The sequence below is a fragment of the Sphaeramia orbicularis genome, chromosome 21 (genome assembly GCF_902148855.1).
Source record: "Sphaeramia orbicularis chromosome 21, fSphaOr1.1, whole genome shotgun sequence".
Taxonomy (NCBI): Eukaryota; Metazoa; Chordata; class Actinopteri; order Kurtiformes; family Apogonidae; genus Sphaeramia; species Sphaeramia orbicularis.
This window is the reverse complement of record NC_043977.1, coordinates 52,532,011-52,551,837: the sequence shown is the minus strand read 5'-3', so window position 1 is coordinate 52,551,837 and position 19,827 is coordinate 52,532,011. Positions and strand designations below refer to the sequence as shown.

At 38.8% G+C, this 19,827-nt stretch overlaps 1 protein-coding gene across 1 annotated transcript in view; it reads right to left on the bottom strand.

Moving 5' to 3' along the window:
- LOC115412072 (obscurin-like protein 1) overlaps nucleotides 1-17,638 on the bottom strand; it is a 78,240-nt gene extending 60,602 nt beyond the window's left edge. The window contains exons 1-6 of the mRNA XM_030124367.1: nucleotides 16,624-17,638; nucleotides 10,164-10,433; nucleotides 7,390-7,650; nucleotides 6,212-6,523; nucleotides 5,862-6,128; nucleotides 4,354-4,629 (exon numbers count right to left, since the gene is read on the bottom strand). Of these exons, the coding sequence (XP_029980227.1) occupies nucleotides 4,354-4,629; nucleotides 5,862-6,128; nucleotides 6,212-6,523; nucleotides 7,390-7,650; nucleotides 10,164-10,433; nucleotides 16,624-17,638 (2,401 nt within the window). The remainder of the gene's footprint in view (nucleotides 1-4,353; nucleotides 4,630-5,861; nucleotides 6,129-6,211; nucleotides 6,524-7,389; nucleotides 7,651-10,163; nucleotides 10,434-16,623) is intronic.
- Nucleotides 17,639-19,827: the final 2,189 nt, after the last annotated feature.

Sequence of the window (19,827 nt, the reverse complement as noted above, 5' to 3'; positions counted from 1 at the left end):
GAAGTCCAAAGGGAGTTATGTGGCTCCTTTGAGTGGTCCATTTCAGTGTGTATGCAATAAAGTTTTTCTGGTAGGACATCTGATGTTTGCATGTGGCTGTGGAGCTCCTCTGATTGGGCACATGTAGTCTGTAAGGTTTTTAAAGGCTCCTCTGATTGGATACATGCAGTCTGTGAGTAGTTAAAAGGCTTTTCTGATGGAAACTCTTCAGTCTGTAAGAGTTCAAAGGGTAACTGTAATTGTACAGGAGGAGTTCTTACGGAGTCTTCTGATATGAATTTGGCATTTTGTAACTGGTGTTCTGTCTGGGCAGTTGAAGCCTGTTTGGGGTTACTTAGCTGTGAATGGACAGTAGCCGTCTGCCCTGAGCTACATAGTTCTTGGGAGTGGACAGTTAGATTCTTGAGGATAGGTTCCTGTAACTCAACAGTGGCAATTTGTAGGAAGTTACAAACCCCATCCAACTGGACAGCTGTCTGCAGGGAATTATCACTGTCTTCAGATCGAGCTGCTGCATGCTGCATATAGTAAATGAATTTCTCACCTTGTGATTCTGCGGGCTGTTTATTGTGCTGGTGTGTCTCACACTGCAATATTGCATTATTTACAGAGTTACGGTAAACTGTAGGTTGTACATTTTCTGTTCGGTTGTCTGACAGCTGTTTTGGCTGTGGAATTGAAATCCAGTCCATCATGGATTCACATGGCGACTGAAGAGCTGGCAAATGCCTGGAATGTTCCTCGTATATCTGAGTCTCTTGCCCCGTGCTGCTGGAGATGCCAGAATTGCATTTTGAAGATAAACAGTCAACTTCAACTGGACAGGCCTCTTCTGTGGACTTGTTCTTCTGTTGGTCAGAATGGAGCCTTGGTGGTATAGCTATAAGCATTGTGGTGTACACAGAGAAAGGTTTTCAGTGGTTGATGGTCTCAATAGTTCCTCTCACAACAGAATGTTACATCATTGTAGGTTAGCATGGAGTTATGGGATCATCCATTGCAAAGACAAACAAGAAGGTCGACCAGGTTGGTCTGAGATTAAGCTCCTACAGTCCGTCTTCCAGTTGTCTCTTAATAGTCTTATACTATTAATCTGTACACTAACATCTTTTTTTTTCCTCTCAAAATGTTGATCAAGTACATTAATTTGCATGTTTTGGAATAAGAGTTCATTGTCATTGCAACGGGGAAAGGATCAGGGCAATAATGTCATGAAGGTATCTGGTGATGAGAAAACGAAAGATGGATTTTAAAGAGTTGTAAGTTGTCTGTTATAAGCAAAGATGATGTTAAAATGAAGAATGAATGACAAACACAACATATATGTTAGTCTGAGGGCCAGCGTGATTAAGAGCCAGAAACTACCTGAAATGAAATGACACCAGGGATAAGAACATGAAAGAAAGCAAGTTTCTAAAGGGAAAAAAAAAAAAAATCATATATACAGATGCCTGAGAGATGATGGAGCTAACAATACAATACACCACTATGGTTAGTGGCATTTACAGTATGTGCTGGTTAAACATGGATGACTGATGCTGAAATATATCAAATCACCTTTGACATCCACAGTGTATTGGGCAGATGCATCAGCTATTTCACCAATCTCATCACCATAGTGATACTGTTCTGCTGTTTGGACAAAGCCAAAGAGAAAACAATGAGCTGGGTGGTAGTTTCAGATATAAAATTGAATAGTAAAATTGTGCAGGTACAATGTGGAACACCACCTTTGTTGTTCACATTTAAATCTGCATCACCAGATGTATCGCAGCCAAATCTCCCATCATCAGACAAGCCATGTGATTGTAAAGGTGAGGTTTGGCTGCCATTCTGTGATTCACTGTCGGGTTGTCTTTTTGGGTAGATCTGGGTTCCATCTTTGTACCAACAGGCTTTGGCAATGGGATCTGAGATTTCAAACTGCTGAACAATTGGGCAGTGCACGTCAGTAGATTTGGTTGTCTCAACTTCAGGGCCAAGCAGGTAAGTCACAGGGGAAACTAGAGACAGTCAACGGGGGATAACTTCAGTGCTCATTTTTCTAGATTTTGAATAGTCACACCCATTTACTGCACATTAACAACAAATAGAAAGGAAGACTAAAAGCTGCATAAAGAGTTAGTGGAAACAACAGCACAATTGAATTAAAACACATTTTAAAGAAATCACCTTGGTTTTTTACAATCAACTGGGCAACATCATCTGCTGTCGCACAATAGTATGCTCCGGAGTTTGAGGGATGTTCAATAACAAGGTTCTTCCTTATGCCTCCCAAATCAAAATCAGGCTCTTGGTTACAACCATGTTCTTTTGCCGTCTGCCATGACACCTGGACTGCAGGGTCTGAGATTTCACACGTTGGTTCGGCAGTGCAGGACTCTTCAAGTGACTGCATCTCCACAACATCCGGTGAGGGTGACAATGGCCACGAAGGAGCTAAAGATGATGATTCATATTGTAATTGTGCATAGTGCATATTTACGCTCTGATTAAGAAAGAGGTTTTAGGTTCAGCTTGCCATAATGAAAAGCTAACCTGAAATCTCAAATCAACTTTAAGGAGGAAAAGGTCAATTGCCAAGGATTAGGTGATTTTCCTTGTTTTTACACTTCATCAGTAGAGGTTAATGTAACCACTGAATCATTTAAACATTTACAAAAAACACAAAACACCACTTGACTGCAGACAGACAGATATGTACATTGGGAAATGTTAGTTGTGTCTAGTCTCCAAAAAGCTCAAGCAATGGCTCAAAGATTCAAGAAGTTGAAATAAAAAAAATCACCTTTAATATCCACGGTGAAGTGGATAGTGTCATCAGAAGTTTCACAGCTGTATAGCCCTGAGTGCAAGAGCTCAGCAGATGGGATAATGAGTCTTCTCATTGTTCCTTTACTTTGCATATCCCAACCATTCTGTGGGAAGAGCTTTACACCATCTTTGTACCAGCAGACTGGCACAGCGGAGTCTGCAACCTCACATTCCAGCTCCAAAGGTTTACCCACCTCAAGTGACTTGCTCCTCTCAACGTCAAACACAGTAGAGCACGTCACTGGTGCGGCTAGCATTGGAAATTCAGGACAACTAAATAAAACCCAAATCTGTGGAAATGGACACCTTGCAAAAAAAAAAATAAAATCTAACTGCTGAACGTAAATTAAAAAATTGCTTTGGAGATTTTCAATTAAGGGAGAGCCACAACAGTCACAAAAAAGTGGATTACAGACGGTAATCATTTGAAGTGTAAACAGCTCTTTAAGGTTATATGCATGAAACAGTCCTCAAACCAGATATAGTAGAAAGCAGGGATTATTAGTGGCGTCTAAAAAGAGGATGTTGGGTTACAACAGAAATGCACAACAGAAAAAGTGTAAAATCACCTTTGACTTCCACTTGAAACTCCACAGTATCATCCTCCGTGGTGCATCTATACCCACCAGAGTGGCACAGCTCTGCAGACTCTTTAAACAATGTCCTTGTGTGGCCCTCAGACTGGATTTCAAATCCAGAGTTTGAAATGAGCTTCATTACATCCTTGAACCAGCAAACTTCTGCCTCCGGATCCGACACCTCACACTGAAGTACAATCGGAGAGCCCGCTATGATGGACATGGTCCTCATTTCTTCAGAAATGGCTGAGAACTTCACAGGTGGAGCTACAGATATGTTAAGATCTTAGGTCAGCTGTAAATCAACCTCACGTCAACCCTTAAGATTATTGATTCAGGACGACTGACAGCAAAAATTACTAACATGCAGTCAAAGAAAATTGCCAGTTTAGCTGCACTTTCAGTGAGTGCTTAGAAGAAAGGCATAACACAACAAACACGTATATCAGCAGAGTTAGTTGCTTTGCTGAAGAGGAGCTTGTTAATCTGTCAAATTGAAGGTTAAAGCAAATCACCTTTGATGTCCACACTGAACGTGATGGTGTCACCCTTTGTCTTGCAGCAGTATAATCCAGAGTGGAAAAATTCTGCTGAGTGAATTATCAGTTTTCTCACCAAGCCTTCTGATAGAATATCTACTCCACTTTGAGAATGGAGCTTGGACCCATCTTTGTACCAGTACACCTGGGCAGAAGGATCTGAGAGCTCACATTGTAAAGCAATGGGGCAGCCTGTTCGGATGCTTATGTTCCTCTCAGCATCTGGAATGGCTGAAAACCTCACAGGTGGGGCTATAGATATTTTGATAATTCAGTGACATATTAAATTATAAATACATTGTTACACTCACAAGTAAAAATTTAAAAAGATAGATGACAAAAAAAAGCAATCATCAAATAGCTGTAAAGGTGGTTAGTAAAAGATATCACACAACAAATGCAATAAAATACTTGCCACTTACCCTCAACTTCCACATTAAATCTGATGACATCATCAATAGCGTCACAGCAGTACACCCCTGAATGTGACAATTCTGCTGATTGGATTACAATTCTTCTCATGGTACCCTCTGATTGGATGTGCAGGCCCTCTGTTGTATGCAATTCTACTCCGTTCTTGTACCAGTGTACTGGAGCTGCAGGATCTGACAGCTCACAGTAGAGTACAATGGGGTTCCCAGTTTCTACAAACTTGTTTCGATCCATTTCTGACAGTGGGGAAAACTTGACAAGAGGAGCTGCAAATATAGTATGAACAGAATGAATATTAAGTGACGGGTCTTGCGGTTATAGCAGAAGATGTGTATGTATGTATCTTCATTTAGGTGTGACAGTGCACATTAATGAACACATTTATACATTCCATTTCAGTATAAACATGTAAATATACCGGAATTAGCGTCAGTGCTAATTTTCATCCGCACTCCCCACTTAATAAATAACAGAAATCCGTGCAATGCAAAGCAATACAGTGTAATAAGTGCAGTACAGAGCAAGACAGTGCAATACACTACAAAACAGTGCAGTTCAATACACTACAACACAGGTGTCAAACATGCAGCCCAGGGGCCAAATCCGGCCCACCAAAGGGTCCAGTCCGGCCCTTGGGATGAATTTGTGAAATGCAAAAATGACACTAAGATATTATCCTTTTAGTTTAGTTCCACATTCAGACCAATTCAATCTTAAATGGGCGGGACCAGTAAAATATTTTCATAATAACATATAAATAATGACAACTCCCAATTTTCCTGTTTGTAAATGTAAATATTTTCATGTATTTACACTAAAACTAAGTATAATCTTGCAAAAAATGTGAATAACCTGAACAAATATGAACCACCTGAAATGTCTTAAGAGAAGTAAGTACAATTTTAACAATATTCTGTCTGTTATTAAATGTTTTGTGTGTTTGTAGATCCACTGTGATCTGTAAGTTATAATGTACATGTGTAAATGATAAACTGAGGCAGAATATTGTTAAAATTGCACTTATTTTTTCAGTTTGTTCATGTTATTCACATTGTTTGAAAGGATAGCTTATAGATGTAAACATTTTCATAATGTAAATTTACTTTTTTTTTGCTCTAAAACATAGAGAAGTTTGTAGTCGACATTATTTATATATTATTATGTTATATTGTTATATACGTTATATTATTTGACTGATCTGGCCCACTTCAGATCAAATTTAGCTGAATGTGACCCCTGAAGTTTAATGATTTTGACGTCCCTGCACTACAATATAGTACGTGTCAAGGTCTAAAATAAACATTACTACTTAAAGGACAATACAGTACAGTGTAAGGCCAAAATGCTTGAATTCATTTGAAAGGGAACATCTTATCAATGGGGCTAAAGCAGAGTTGAACTACATCAATTCAAACACAGCTGGAGTATAACCTTAACCCAAATTTAATGTGGCTAAAGAAGCACCCCAAGAAAAATGACTGCGACCAAACACACATACCTTGGATGTACAATGCTGCAGAATCTCGGATGCCATAGGCAATAAATGTAATCTCAGCACCGTTGTCTGTATCACGTACTCCTCGAATGCGAAGAGACTGGTGTGTTCGCGACCTACGCATGGAGTAACGCTCATCCTCCTGAAGTTGAGTGCCATTTAAGAACCATGTGCCAATTACTGAGGCAGAAAGCTCAATGGAGAAGACAGCGTCTTGCCCTTCTGGTACTAAGGCATCCTGTAACGGAGCTTGTATTCTGGCCACTGGAACTGGAAAAGAAAAGTAGAACACCCTTGTTTAGTTCGATAGCTGGTTAGTGTAATAAGAGCTGTTGTAATATGACTTAACTTACCCAGGTGAACAGATCTAGGGAACTCAACATTGTTGCTCTTGCCATATTTATTTACGCTGCATATACGGAATCGATAATCGGCTTCGCATGGTACACTATCACCAAGAATTTCCACAGATGTTGCAGAATCAGTGGTTAGGCATTGTAGCCACTCTTGTGAGCCAGTCCCCACTTCCTGTCGTTCTAGTACATATCCAGACGGAGGGTTTTTTCGTGAGTCCTGGGCAGGAACCCATGAAAGAAGAGCAGCATTAGCACGCTCTGTGTTGATCTGTACACCCACTGGACAACTGGGAGGACAATGTCTGGCCGCTGAAATAAGATAAACCCATTATGCCTTAACATCCTTCTGCACTGACATCAATAATACATGTCCATCTACATCAGGGGTCTCAAACATGCGGCCCGCCAAAGGCTCCAATCCAGCTCGTAGGATGGATTTGCAAAGTGCAAAAATTCCACAGATTCATTTTAGCTCAGGTTCCACATACAGACCAATATGATCTGAGGTAAAATATCCTACAAAAAAGAATGACTCCATATTTTCTTCTCGGTTTAATGTGAAAAAAATTATTACATTATGTCTATAAATAATGACAACTTCAAGTTTTTGTCTATGTTTTAGTACAAAAAATAACATTAAATTATGAAAATATTTACATTTACAAACTATCCTGTAACAATAAAATGTGAATAACCTGAACAAATATGAACAACCTGAAATGTCTAAAGAAAATTAAGCACAATTTTAACAATTTTCTTCCTGTTATGAAGTGTTTAGTGTCTTTGTAGATCCAATCCATAATGAACATGTAGAAATGATAAGTTGAGGTATAATACTGTTAATATTGCACTTCTTTTTCTTTAGAAATGTCAGTTTTTTCAGGTTAATCACATCTTTTTTGTTTGGATAGTTTATAAAAGTAAGTATTTTCATTATTTAATTAGGTGTTTTGTGCACTAAAACAAAGACAAAATTTGGAGTTGTCATTATTTATAGGTTATTATGCAATTATTTTACTGGTCTGGCCCACTGGAGATCAAATCGGGCTGAATGTGGCCCCTGAAAGAAAATGAGTTTGAGACCCCTGATCTACATGGATAAGTGACCTTAATCAAAATTTATAAGACATTGCATTTAATGTAGAACTCAATAGTTTACTGATGCTTGACCCTACCTTTCACCCTCAGCTGAGAGGACGTCTTGGATCTGCCTACGAGGAAAGTTACAAGGCCAGAATCTTGAGGCATTGTGTTGACGAAAACCAGGATGTGAGTTCGGCCAAAGGACTTAAGGATGGTCTGATGTGTTTCACGGAGCTCCACACCATCTTTGTACCAGTGAATATCCATCTCTTCTTTCTCCACTTCAGCACAAAAAGCAGCATTCTCACCCTCTAAGACATCCACTTTTCTTGGAAGCTTCCGCAAAATTGTTCCTGCAAGAAATTGTTTTGATTAAACAGTTAACATTTCAAAGGTATCGAGTTAGCTTCGGATTCAGTGTAATGAGGACACAGACTCAGCTTCCCGATTATTATAAGTTTTAGATGAGGCACTCAAGCTATTCTGGGCATCTTCCGAGTCAAATTAAATTTTAACTAATTAATGTAGAGTGTATCAAAACTAAAATACTTTTCCAAGATCTAATGGATGTAGTTTTTAAGCTTTTTGGATGCTGTTGAGTTGTATCTCTAGCTTTTCCAATTGTCGTACACAGATTTGGTAGCAATACTAATAGCCAAAAATGAAACAAAACTAGAAAAGCACTCAGAGAGCGCAGACCTCCGTCAAGGCAGATCAGCCCCCCCCAAATTTAATCATTTGTTCCTTGTGCCAGTATCAACATTTCCTGAAAATTTCATCAAAATCTGTCCATAACTTTTTGAGTTATCTTGGTAACAGACAAACAAACAGACAGATGAACCCCTATGAAAACATAACCTCTGCTGTTACACTTGGCGGAGGTAATTATGTACATTTTAGTGAAAATATAAAAACTCCAGAGTTATGATCTTCAGTCCACTGAAAACTGGAAACAAACTGAAATAGTTTGTTTCAGGGGCTGATAACTCTGACAACACCGATAACAGCAGCATTTTTGGTTTTTGATGACTGTTGTAAAACACTGAGTTCACCATCTTTGCGTTTGGAGCGAGGAGGGCAGTCATTGATGAGTCATGCTATTGCTAATTTACTCTGACACAAGCAAACTTCATGCAACATTTGCTTCATTACATTACTGGAGAGTCTTAAATTATGGTGGAGCTGTTTGTCAGGAACAAATGTATACTTAGCACCATTAAAAATGCACAGTCCAAATGTGTAATTTCTAGAAAATGATTTGCTCAGGTGCCTGCTTTGTACATGTTGCTCACGAGATGAGTAACACAGTTAACAGCTGGATTTTTTTCATTCCTGACGCATATGGCGTCGGCATTTGGACTAATCCCTTAATGTCAGACATTGAATTGAATCTCTTGTACAGAGTCATGATTGACTGGTAACTGTAGGTGTGGTCAGTAGCCGATATAAAGACAGCAAAGAAAACGGCCAAATGTTTTTGCTCAAAATGTCACAACTTATGATACAAAAGCGAAAACGTGCCATTGGCATGTTACGAACAGGTCTGAGCTGTGGTGAAATTGCTCACCGTCTGCACTGTTATCACAGTACAATCAGTCATCTGAGTGATCGGATCCTCAGGACAGGATCATCAGACTTAGTTCCATGTGTCGCTGCTCTGCTTGTTTGAACCCAGAAGTGGACACACCCCATATTGAATGATGACACTCTCAGTTTGTGAGTACCTGTATTCAGTGACTGAATAAACCTGTTCAGTTGATCACAATTTGTCCACATTTCATTCTCTAATGACCACTGTTTCCCTCTTTAATATGAAGGTAACCCCAAACCAATCAATTTAATATATCTCCAAATATCCATATTATTCTGACCTGTGCATTTTTAATGGCACTAAGTACATTTCATTCCATAAAGAGAAGCTTAAAGGGAGACTTTCGTGACCAATTTTTCATCAAATCTGTCAAACCTCAGTCATATCCTCAGTGTCACGAATGTGTAAGTCATTCTGTCATTACTCACCTGAATCTCTTGCATTACGGTGAACAGTTTCTTAGTGCCAACCACCATAAACAAATCATGTGCTTACAAATAGAGCCAGGAGGTAACTTGGGCATCTTCGGAATTCTGTTGCAACGTACACTGTGGGAAAGGGAGGTTCCCGCTGCCGCTGCAGTGCAACCATATGGTATTATATGAATGAAATAAACACAACGCGGAAACGGCTGGAGGAATATGCATAGAGGGAAGGGAGCTCCTGCCGTTTCCGCATTGTGTCTGTAGCAGCTGCCGCTGCCAGGTGGCTGTGCAAGCCTCCGTTTCCCACAATGCACATTGCGACAAAATTCCGAAGATGCCTGAGTTACCTCCTGGCTCTGATTGTAAACACATGGTTTGTTTATGGTTGATGGCAATTCGAAATTGTTCGCCGTAATGCAAGAGATTCAGGTGAGTAATCACAGAAAGACTTACAGATTCGTGATACTTAGGCTATGACTGAGGTTTTACAGATCTGATGAAAAATTGTGTCATGAAAGTCTCCCACAGGTTTAAATAAGAATGTCAGTTGGACTTGCAAGGGGAGCAAGTTATGAAAACACCTTGAACCAAAGCCTGACAAAGCAGACATCACTGCCATCAGTTCAGCCATGGTTCAAGTACTTTAAAGCCCAAATACAACAAATGAATCCAGAATAACTTCTGGAAAAATAGTTATTGATTTATTATTGCAGATATTTTCATTGTCTTCATCTCCAGGCAAGAGCTGTGCTCTGTAGCCCAAAGTTCAAAAAGTTAACAAACTTATTATAAAAGAAACATTTTTCATGCACCATCTCAGAGCATTTTAAGTGTAATTACTAGCTTTTACCTTTTACAGCTACTTCTGCAATACTTCTTCCCCCATCGGGCATCTCACAAAGGTAAATCCCATCATCGTCAACTCCGATGTCCCGGATAGTAAGTCGTCGCTTTGTTCCCCACTCCTCCATTCCATATTTGGCCCCTGGCTGCAGTCGTCTGTCTTCCAGATACCATGTGATGGGGACAGAATCCTCTGGAACCTCACACTCGAGAACAGCCAAGTCTCGTTCCCAAACTTCTAAATCAATGAGAGGCTGCTTGAACCGTACAGGTGGCTCTGGCATCAAGGAGATAAAAAGACATGAATGTGTTTTTACACAACATAATAATTCCATTTCCAGATAAGTTCAGACTAAATGCAATTAAAGGTAAAATTTAAGATTTGTTGATTTGTTTAAACTTTTATTTAACCAAGAAAGTACAATAAAAAGGCTGCTCATTTTCCCGATTTCACTGACAAACTTACCGTATTTTCCAGACTATAAGCCACTACATTTTTCTCACACTTTTAACCCTGTGGCTTATACAACGATGCAGCTCAAGTATAGATTCTGACAGGCTAATGGCCACCAGGGGGCACTCTAGCAGGAAGCGCAAAAGCGAGACAGACAGGTGGAAGAGGTGATGAAGAGGAGAAGTTTTAAGCTTAACTTTTAACAATCATTTTGCGTGTCATGCACAAACCCTCCAACACTAAAGAAGACGACTGCAGTGGTTGCACAGAAGGGAGACGAAGATAGTGATCAATGACTTTTCTGGGTTTTTGAACCAGCCGTGTTACTGCCATTTTACTGCTGTGTTACAGGCACTGTTTGGAAAAAAGCAGTTAAGATATGGAAATAAATATTTAAATAATCTGTCTGTTTACCATCCTTCTGTGTAAATATTTCATGGTACAACGTGGACACCTGCAGCTTATAGTCAGGTGCGCTCTATAGTCCAGAATATACGGTAATTGTATTTTGAAAATATTGATCAATTTAGATTTTGATGCATGCAGCATTGGGGTATGTTTACCACTGTTACATTACTTTTCCTTTTTATTACACTTTTTAATTGTGTGTGAACTAAAGACACTAACTTCCACTTTTTTCAATTGGAATTTTTTTCTATTCACGGTATCACATTTGAGCTGCTCAACAGTCCATGGTGGCCATTAACTGCTTGTCCTCTTAATAATGTCCACACATTTTCAACAGCAGATAGATGTGGACAGGAGGACAGTCCGTCAGCGGTGTTCTGTAACTGTGAAGCCAGGCTGTTGGAACTGATGTCGAATGAGGCCTGGGACTGTTCTACCAAAAATAAGCACAGATTTCAGGGAACAGATGTTGACTCTGCAGCATCTGTCTCACACGGTCTTCTCATTGAGGGTACCTTTGCACATATGCAGGTCAGCCATGTGGACACTGATGCAGTTCCAGGCCATCACAGTTGCTGCTTTCCCTCCATTCACTGATGACAGCCTGGATGGTCTTTTTCATCTTTGATGTTCATTTATTGAAAATAAGGTAATCATTTATACGGTGGCCGACAGCTGGAAATGCGTTTCGTATACAGCAGGGGTGTCAAACTCATTTTCGTTCAGGGGCCACATTCAGCTAAATTTGATCTGAAGTGGGCTGAACCAGTAAAATAATAACCTAATTATATATAAATAATGTCAACTCCCAACTTTTCTCTGTTTTAGAGCAAAAAAAGTTAATTTACATTATGAAAAGGTTTACATTTGCAAACTATCTTCTCAAAAGATGTGAATAACATGAACCAAAAAAAATAAGTGTAATTTTAACAATATTATGCCTCAGTTTATCATTTACACACATACATTATAACTTACAGATCACAGTGGATCTACAAATACACAAAACATTTAGCAACAGGCAGAACCTTGTTAAAATTGTACTTACTTCTCTTTAAGACATTTCAGGTTGTTCATATTTGTTCAGGCTATTCAGATTTTTTCTGAAATTATACTTTGTTTTTCAATGAAAATACATGAAAATATCTACATTTACAAAGGGAAAAGTTTAGAGTTGCCATTATTTATGTTATTATGATAGTATTTGACTGGTCCTGCCCACTTGAGATTGAATTGGTCTGAAGGTGGAACCTGAACAAAAAGGATTGTTCATATCTTAGTATAATTTTTGCATTTCACAAATTCATCCCAAGGGCCAGACTGGACCCTTTGGTGGGCCAGATTTGGCCCCCGGGCCGCATGTTTGACACCTGTGGTATACAGAAATGACTTGCATATTAAAAGAACGCGCTGCATATAAGAAAACAAACGCTAGAGGAAAATGCTCCAAATACAGAAATGCGCTGTAAGAAAAGAGTGCTGGAGAAACTAAAACAAATGCAAGAAGTTTTATGGTGGAGGAACTGAAGTGACACTCAATTATATTTCCTTCCATCATTCCAAAAATGTTCATACAAGGGTGAAAAATATGTTCTCTGTGTCCTGTTTCAATCATGTCTCCTTCTTGCGACAATTCGTGTGTGTGTGTGATTCCACATCCAAACCGTTTGCTCCTCCCTTTGATACATTAAATACAGACACAGTTTCTATCAGTAAAATTACTTTTGGATTTGATAAATCACTTTGCGTGTGTTAAATTAATATATTTAAATTTTCTCTTCCCAGCACAGGCACAGTTGCATGTAAATTTCATATTCATTGGGTCAAACGTACTAAGAGTACAAACGGGTATGTTTGCATTAACTGTCTTTTATATTTCCATCTCTGCACAGAAAATATAGCATATACAGTATGTACAAATAATAATAACTGATGACGGCGGGCCAGTTCGGGGGGGGGGTACAGTGAAAGTGAAACTAAATACGCTTTACTAATTCCTCTATTGCCGCATTTCTACTACGTGGAACCGGTGCGACTCGGCTCGGCTCGGCTCCCGTTGTTGTGCACCTCATTTCCTTTCCCTTCTTACCTTCGGAAACTTGTATTTGAGGAGTTACGACGTTTGTTGCCCACACCGGAACCGGAACTGGGCCCGGCGTTCACTCTGCCACTACATTCACAGTTGCCACATTGCTGCTAAGTAGAAAATCAAATACATGACATTCCTGTAAATGAATCATATGTGGACAAATGTTTGAGGATACTGGAGGGATTCCACCCTTTTGAAGAAATGGAAGGTTTACCAGTGTTCCAAGTAAGTGGACCTGGTGTCGTCTTTTTAGACCGTTTCTGCCTCAATGCCATGTTGGCTACGTTCTGACCAAAACAATGCAGTGTACGTGTGATGTCATCGCACATGCACAACGAAGGTGGAATCGATAAGTAGAACTGTTAAGCAGGCAGGCAAACGATTCCAAGGAACTGAGCTACTGGGAACCAGTTCTCAAAAAGAACCGGTTCTCGATTCCCATCCCTACATGCAGCGTTTTTTTCTTGCATTTGTCTTAGTTTTTGCAGCACTCTTTTGTTTCTTTTATTTACAGGATTTTCCTCTAACATTTCTTTTCTTCTATGCAGCGCAATCTTTTAATATACAAGTCATTTCTGTATATTAAGCGTGTTTGCAGCTGTCGGCCACCGTCCTTTTGGCCATAGCACATGTTTCCCTTGTCTTTTGATGTGAGATTTTGTTGGGTCTGGAGGACTTGGGTTTGTTTTAGAATTGATTTAAGGCCTCCTCCTTGCATAATTCAGTTTCAGGTTGTGTTCTGGAAGCAGTGTTGGATGGTGTGAACTAGGCTCCAAAGACCTGCTGAGTGCACATGTCTCTATTCATCATAGTAGCATGACAGTTTCTCATACTTTGCACATTCAACAGTGGTTTCTGGCCTTGGTCTTTACACAGGGAGATTTATTTGAACTCCTTAAACCTTTTCACAATATTATCTACCGTAGAAACTGTTGCAATGGTGCACAGATATTAAAAAAAAATAAAAAAATTGACAAGCAGTTCTCTCATGAAGTTTGTAAGTGCTGAGTCTCAACCCATCCTGGAAAAAACGTAGCCTTTGGCAGATACTCTTCATATGTCAAATCATGATCTCATCCCGTGTTACCAATTTACCTGCAAAGTTGTCTCTTAAAACTTTCAGTCTTATTTTGTCTTTGTCCAAACTTTTTGGAATATCTGGCAGGCATCCAAACCTACATTTCTATACATTAATATAGTACAGTTAAGTTGAAAATGAAGAGACCAAAAATATTCCTCTTTAGGTTTGACTATTATAAAGGATTAAAGTTGAATATCAGATCAAAGATTTTAGATATGTACTGATCAATCAAATCATATTAATATTACTTCACAATTAAAATCATTTGGCCAAACTGACACTGCAATAACTCATTAAATCTACCCTGTTCTGATAGTCAGTACTGCAAACTGAATAATACTTGGCAGGAAATTCAAGTTTAACAAAATCACGAGACAAGTGACTATTTAGTGGAAGAATGGAAAGTCGTTAACACATCACAGTGTTAGAGAATAAATTGTTTGTAACTGACATCGTTAGACTGTATCAAGGTTATTATCATTAGCGAAAACTAACGAAATGACGAAAACTAGAATTTAAAAAACATTTTCGTTAACTGAAATAAAAAACTATAAAAGAAAAAAAAAAAAAAACTAACTGAAACTGTATTGTGAGCTTCCAAAACTAACTAAAACGTATAAAAATTATGGATAAAATTCCCTTTGTTTTCGTCTTTGTCAATGTCAGATTGATATGAAATTGATTTATATCCCTCAAGCAATTTTAGCTGCTGGCACCATATGATATTTAACGGTCCGCCACTTCTCGTCACTTGTGGTTTCCAGTCGTCTTCTGGTCCCCACTCCACCTGGAAACATGGAGACTAAAGTTGGGAGAAAGCAGCAGAGTCCTGTCTGGGATTTATTTTAACTTGACGCGAAGAAGATAAAAGATATTTAAAAAACTAAAACTAAACTAAAACTAAGCATTTAGAAAATAATAAAACTAATAAAAACTAGCAAACCTGCTCAAAAAACTAATTAAAACTAACAGAATTAGAAAAAAAAAAAGTCAAAACTAAATAAAACTAAACTATAATGAAAAATCCAAAACTATTACAACCTTGGACAGTATGAGGAAAAATGCACTGTATTCAATAGCCTGTAAACCTCTTAGTTTCTTTATCTAAATGATGTTTTAATAGATCAAACGAAACACCGAGACAACAGACGAAGATCTAAATACCAGTAAGTCACATTTTAATTATTTCTATCCACTTCCACCAGTGGGCAGTAATGACTTTGTTTTCTACATCTTGATCCCACACAGTACAATGTTTTCTGTTGATGCATTAAGTTTGGATTTCCCTGGGCCATGTGAGAGATATGATCCTCCTTTCTAAAGACCTTGATCACATGGGTGCCCTCTGGACCTTTCAAAAGCTAAGTGACTTTGCAGACATCCTGCTGCTGTTGGAATCCACTTTGAAATGATCAACTTGGATCAAATTTCACATTATTAATGCAGTGCATTGATTTTTCCAGTAGTTGAATTGCTTCCTTGTCCAATAATTTGGTCACTAAATATATTTGTAGTTCACCTCCTTGCAAAGAAATGGTCTTTTATTCTGTTCAGCAAAGTTATAATAGTTTGAGATTTTTCATTATAGTTTAGTTTAATTTAGTTTTGACTTTTTTTCCTCTAATTCAGTTCGTTTTAGTTTGTTTTTAGAGCAGGTTTGCTAGTTTTTATTAGTTGTCATTTTTTTTTCTAAATGCTTAGTTTTAGTTTAGTTTTAGTATTAATTTAAGTTTTGTCGTTCATTTTATTTTCTTCGCCGTCATGTTCAAATAAATCCCAGACAGGACTCTGCTGCTTTCTCCATGTTTAGTCTCCATGTTTCCAGGTAGAGTGGGGACCAGAAGATGAGAAGTGACGGACCATGAAGTACCGTATGGTGCCGCTAGCTAAAATTGCTAGAGTGAAATAAATCACTTTTGTATCAATGCGACATTTACAAAGATGAAAACAAAGGGAATTTTATCCATAATTTTGATATGTTTTAGTTTTGTAAGCACACAATACAATTCCAGTTACTTAACTTTTTTTTCTTTTAATTATAGTTTCCATTTATTTCAGTTTAACAAAAATGTTTTTTTTCAATTCTAGTTTTTGTCATTTCGTTAGTTTTCGTTAACGATAATAACCTTGCTGTACAGTGAAACATTATTTCAGCATAACGGAGAACGTGTGTGCAAAATGAACTCGTTTTTATTTGTCTACAGTGCCATAAAACTTTCAGTTTCCCTGAGACTCGTCTCTGGCACCATCCTACTACATGATGTCAGAGAACATGTCTGGAGTTATTTTACTGACATCATACTAGCATCAAATGGACTGAAATCTGATTCTAGGACACACCACACCCTTGCTCACTTATTTACTTGCTGCAAAAACACCAAACACTAAAATAACAATGACACTGCTGAAGGTTTGAACTGATAATGTTGACTTACCTTTTACAGAGAGGTGTACTGCACTGAGCGTTTGCCCGGCAGTGTTTGATGCAGCACAAACATACACTCCGTTGTCCTTCTGCTTACAGTATAGAACCTTTAGTGTGAAATATCCTTCTCTGTCCTCATATAACAAATAACGCCTCCCGGACAATATAAGCCTGCCATCTTTTCTCCAAATTATTTCTGGTTTAGGTTTTCCAGTCACAAAGCAGCGAAATTTAGCATGTTTGCCCTCTGTCACAGCAAACATTTTGACTTTGGTTGACTTGGTCATGGTGTCGTCTTTGAGTCGGTTCGGCACTTGCCTTCCGCTCCTTGATTTACCAGGGTGAGATTTCCAGTGGCCATTTGTATAGCCGTTACGATTTCCCTCTTCCTCGTGTCCTGGGCCTGCATCTACAAGCAGCACAGCTCCGGCCAGCGCCTCCCCAAACTCATTCCTGGCTTTGCACGTATATACACCTCCATCTGGTGCACGAGTCTTAAAGATCTTGAGTTGGAACCATCCACCATCCTGGTAGCCCACACTGAAATGTGTGCTTTCAAATATTTCATTAAGTTTCCTGCCATCCTTTTCCCAGACGACCTCAGGCTTTGGGTTTCCCCAGAGCTTACAAGAGAAGACTGCATCCTCCCCTCGACCAGCACGGGTGGAGAGGGGTTTGATGAGGAATCGGGGTTTATTTTCCTCTCTCAGTTCCATCTCTTGTGCCTCTCCTTCGACGTTGAGCGTGGCCGCCGCATACGTTTCCCCAATGCTGTTTTTTGCTTTGCATATGTACTGGCCACTATCCTCTACAGTCACAGAAGAAATGATGAGGTTGTAAACATTTCCGTCCTCAAAGACCCTGTATCGTCCTTGGGGATCAATCTTTTCGTTGTTTCTCTCCCAAATAACGGCAGGCCTTGGATCACCACCAATTTGACACTTTAACACTGCGTCAGTCCCACTTTGAACTGCAACAGGTCTTGGATAGGCCAGGAAACGTGGGGCACCACCAAACACATCCATGTCTGCGTCTTTGTCCGCCTAACTTCACCTTAATTGGCCCAGGAGAGCTGAGGGTATTCACTGGTGCGAAACAGTCCAACTTCTGCACTGCAGATTCCTGAAAAAGAAATAATAACATCAAGCAGTGTCCAAACATTTGAAAATTAGAAAAAAATGTCCAAAGAAATGTATTTTTCCACAATATCTGGCTCAAGGAAGGGTGTGATCATTATTTGGATTGTCAGGTTGTTATATTGTATGGTGTGTGTGTGTGTGTGTGTGTGTGTGTATGGACATGGGGGTGCGGATGTGTGTTGGTGTACAGCTGTAGAGATAAATTGGTGTGTATGTATATGTGTATGTGACTGTACGGGTGTACAGGTTTGTAGGGGTGTGTTTATGGATAATCACAATCTTATGTTGTGTATCAAGTCATTAAGCACTAACAGTCTGAGGACTGGAATTGGGGGGTAGAACTGGATAAGCAGTGGCTTCTTCCTACTCCCTTTCAGGCACAGCAGTTGTTCTTTTTTCTATTATTTGATTAATTATTATTTTTGTATTGTTCACAATAATAATAATAATAATAATAATAATAATAATAATAATAATAATTATTATTATTATTATTATTATTATTATTATTATTATTATTATTATTATTATTATTATTTCCATATGTTTTGTATTATGTTTGTGTCTGAAATAAACTAAACTAAAACATTGTAATTACTTTAATATCAAAGGTCTTCTCTGGATGTATCCTCTTTCAGACAGCTTTTTACAATTAAACTGGATCTTTGTATTTTTACAATTGTTCTTGTAGCCAATCCTTATAAACCAACTCTTGTAGTATAAAATGGGAATAACCTTGTACCATTTCAATGCAAAGCCTGCGCCTCCTTTAGGCCCATATGTTTCAACACAAACGGATGGTATGATTATTAGGGCTAATTGAATTAGATCTGTCTGCGTGAGAGAAAACACAAGCTAGTAGTGAGACAGAGAACGGCATAGCCCTATTGCAACAGCAGCCACAACACACAGCCAGTACAGCTGGTGCTGTATTTCAATGGGAAAGTGCTTAATATAGTAGCTCCTAAATAAAGAGCTGTGAGGGAGTGTGTGTCAGGTATCACAAAGAAGGCTCTGAAAACCCGCGTGCTCACACAAACACAGGCCCAAATCACACTGTGGCCATCCAAGAGACCTTGTAGTCAAAATATACTAAGCCTCCATCACAGATTTCTGTTGGCAGCTCTAGCAGGAGATTCCTTCTTAAAATGTCAGTGTTCAAATTACGTTCTTTTGCAGATAGTTTGCCTAAATAAACATTGCTTAGGAAGTCATTACCCTTAAAGTTTTGTCTTAAGTCAGGTTTGTAATTCTTTTCCCTGGTGAATTATGCTTCTGTTCAACCTTTATCCAAAGCTTTTCTTGACAAGTTTGTATTTAATACTTATTCATGAGCTCATTTCATGTGTTTCGGGATCAGTCCAATGGTGTGTTGCCTTGAATGTTAAGAAAGAGTGAGCACCTTCAGTTTCCAAAGAGTTTGAGAATTTACCACGTGTGAGACATTTTTTGAAGGACATGTTTATTGGCAAAAAGTTTGACTTAAATATGTCAATGATAGTGATAGTGAAATATTGTTTTTTAACCCATAAAACCAAAACATCTACTTTTAAATTCTAGCAAACCCAGTCATTTGGTTTTTCATTCCTTTCCCCCTAACCAAACATTGTGAAAAGGATGTTTCCAAAAGCTAACATTACTTGCCTTTGAGTTTCTCTTGAATCAGCTCATAGTGTTTTTCATAATGATGGAACATATTTTACAAGAGTGGAACGTTGGCAATCATTTCAAACAAAATTCATTGTAAAGTTATTTTATACATACAATTTGGACAATGTGTCTGAAGGGTCTTCAATATTCCCTCTGGATGTTTAGAGGGAGGAGATTAGCGTCTGTGTTTACTTGTGTGATTTAATTGGAATGACCTTTACCCCTTGTGAAGCTGTGCTGTGTACCCCTCACATGACCTACCTCGCTTCAGTCACCAACAACGATCGTCAACATACATTCCGCACTTGCGATCTCCGAGTTAAGAGGCAGCGGCACACGTCTCCTGAAGGCTGAGTAATGTCCCAAGTCCACTTCAGATCCAGACACATGCTTCCCTCAGAGCTCCCAGTTTCTTTTCCTGTACG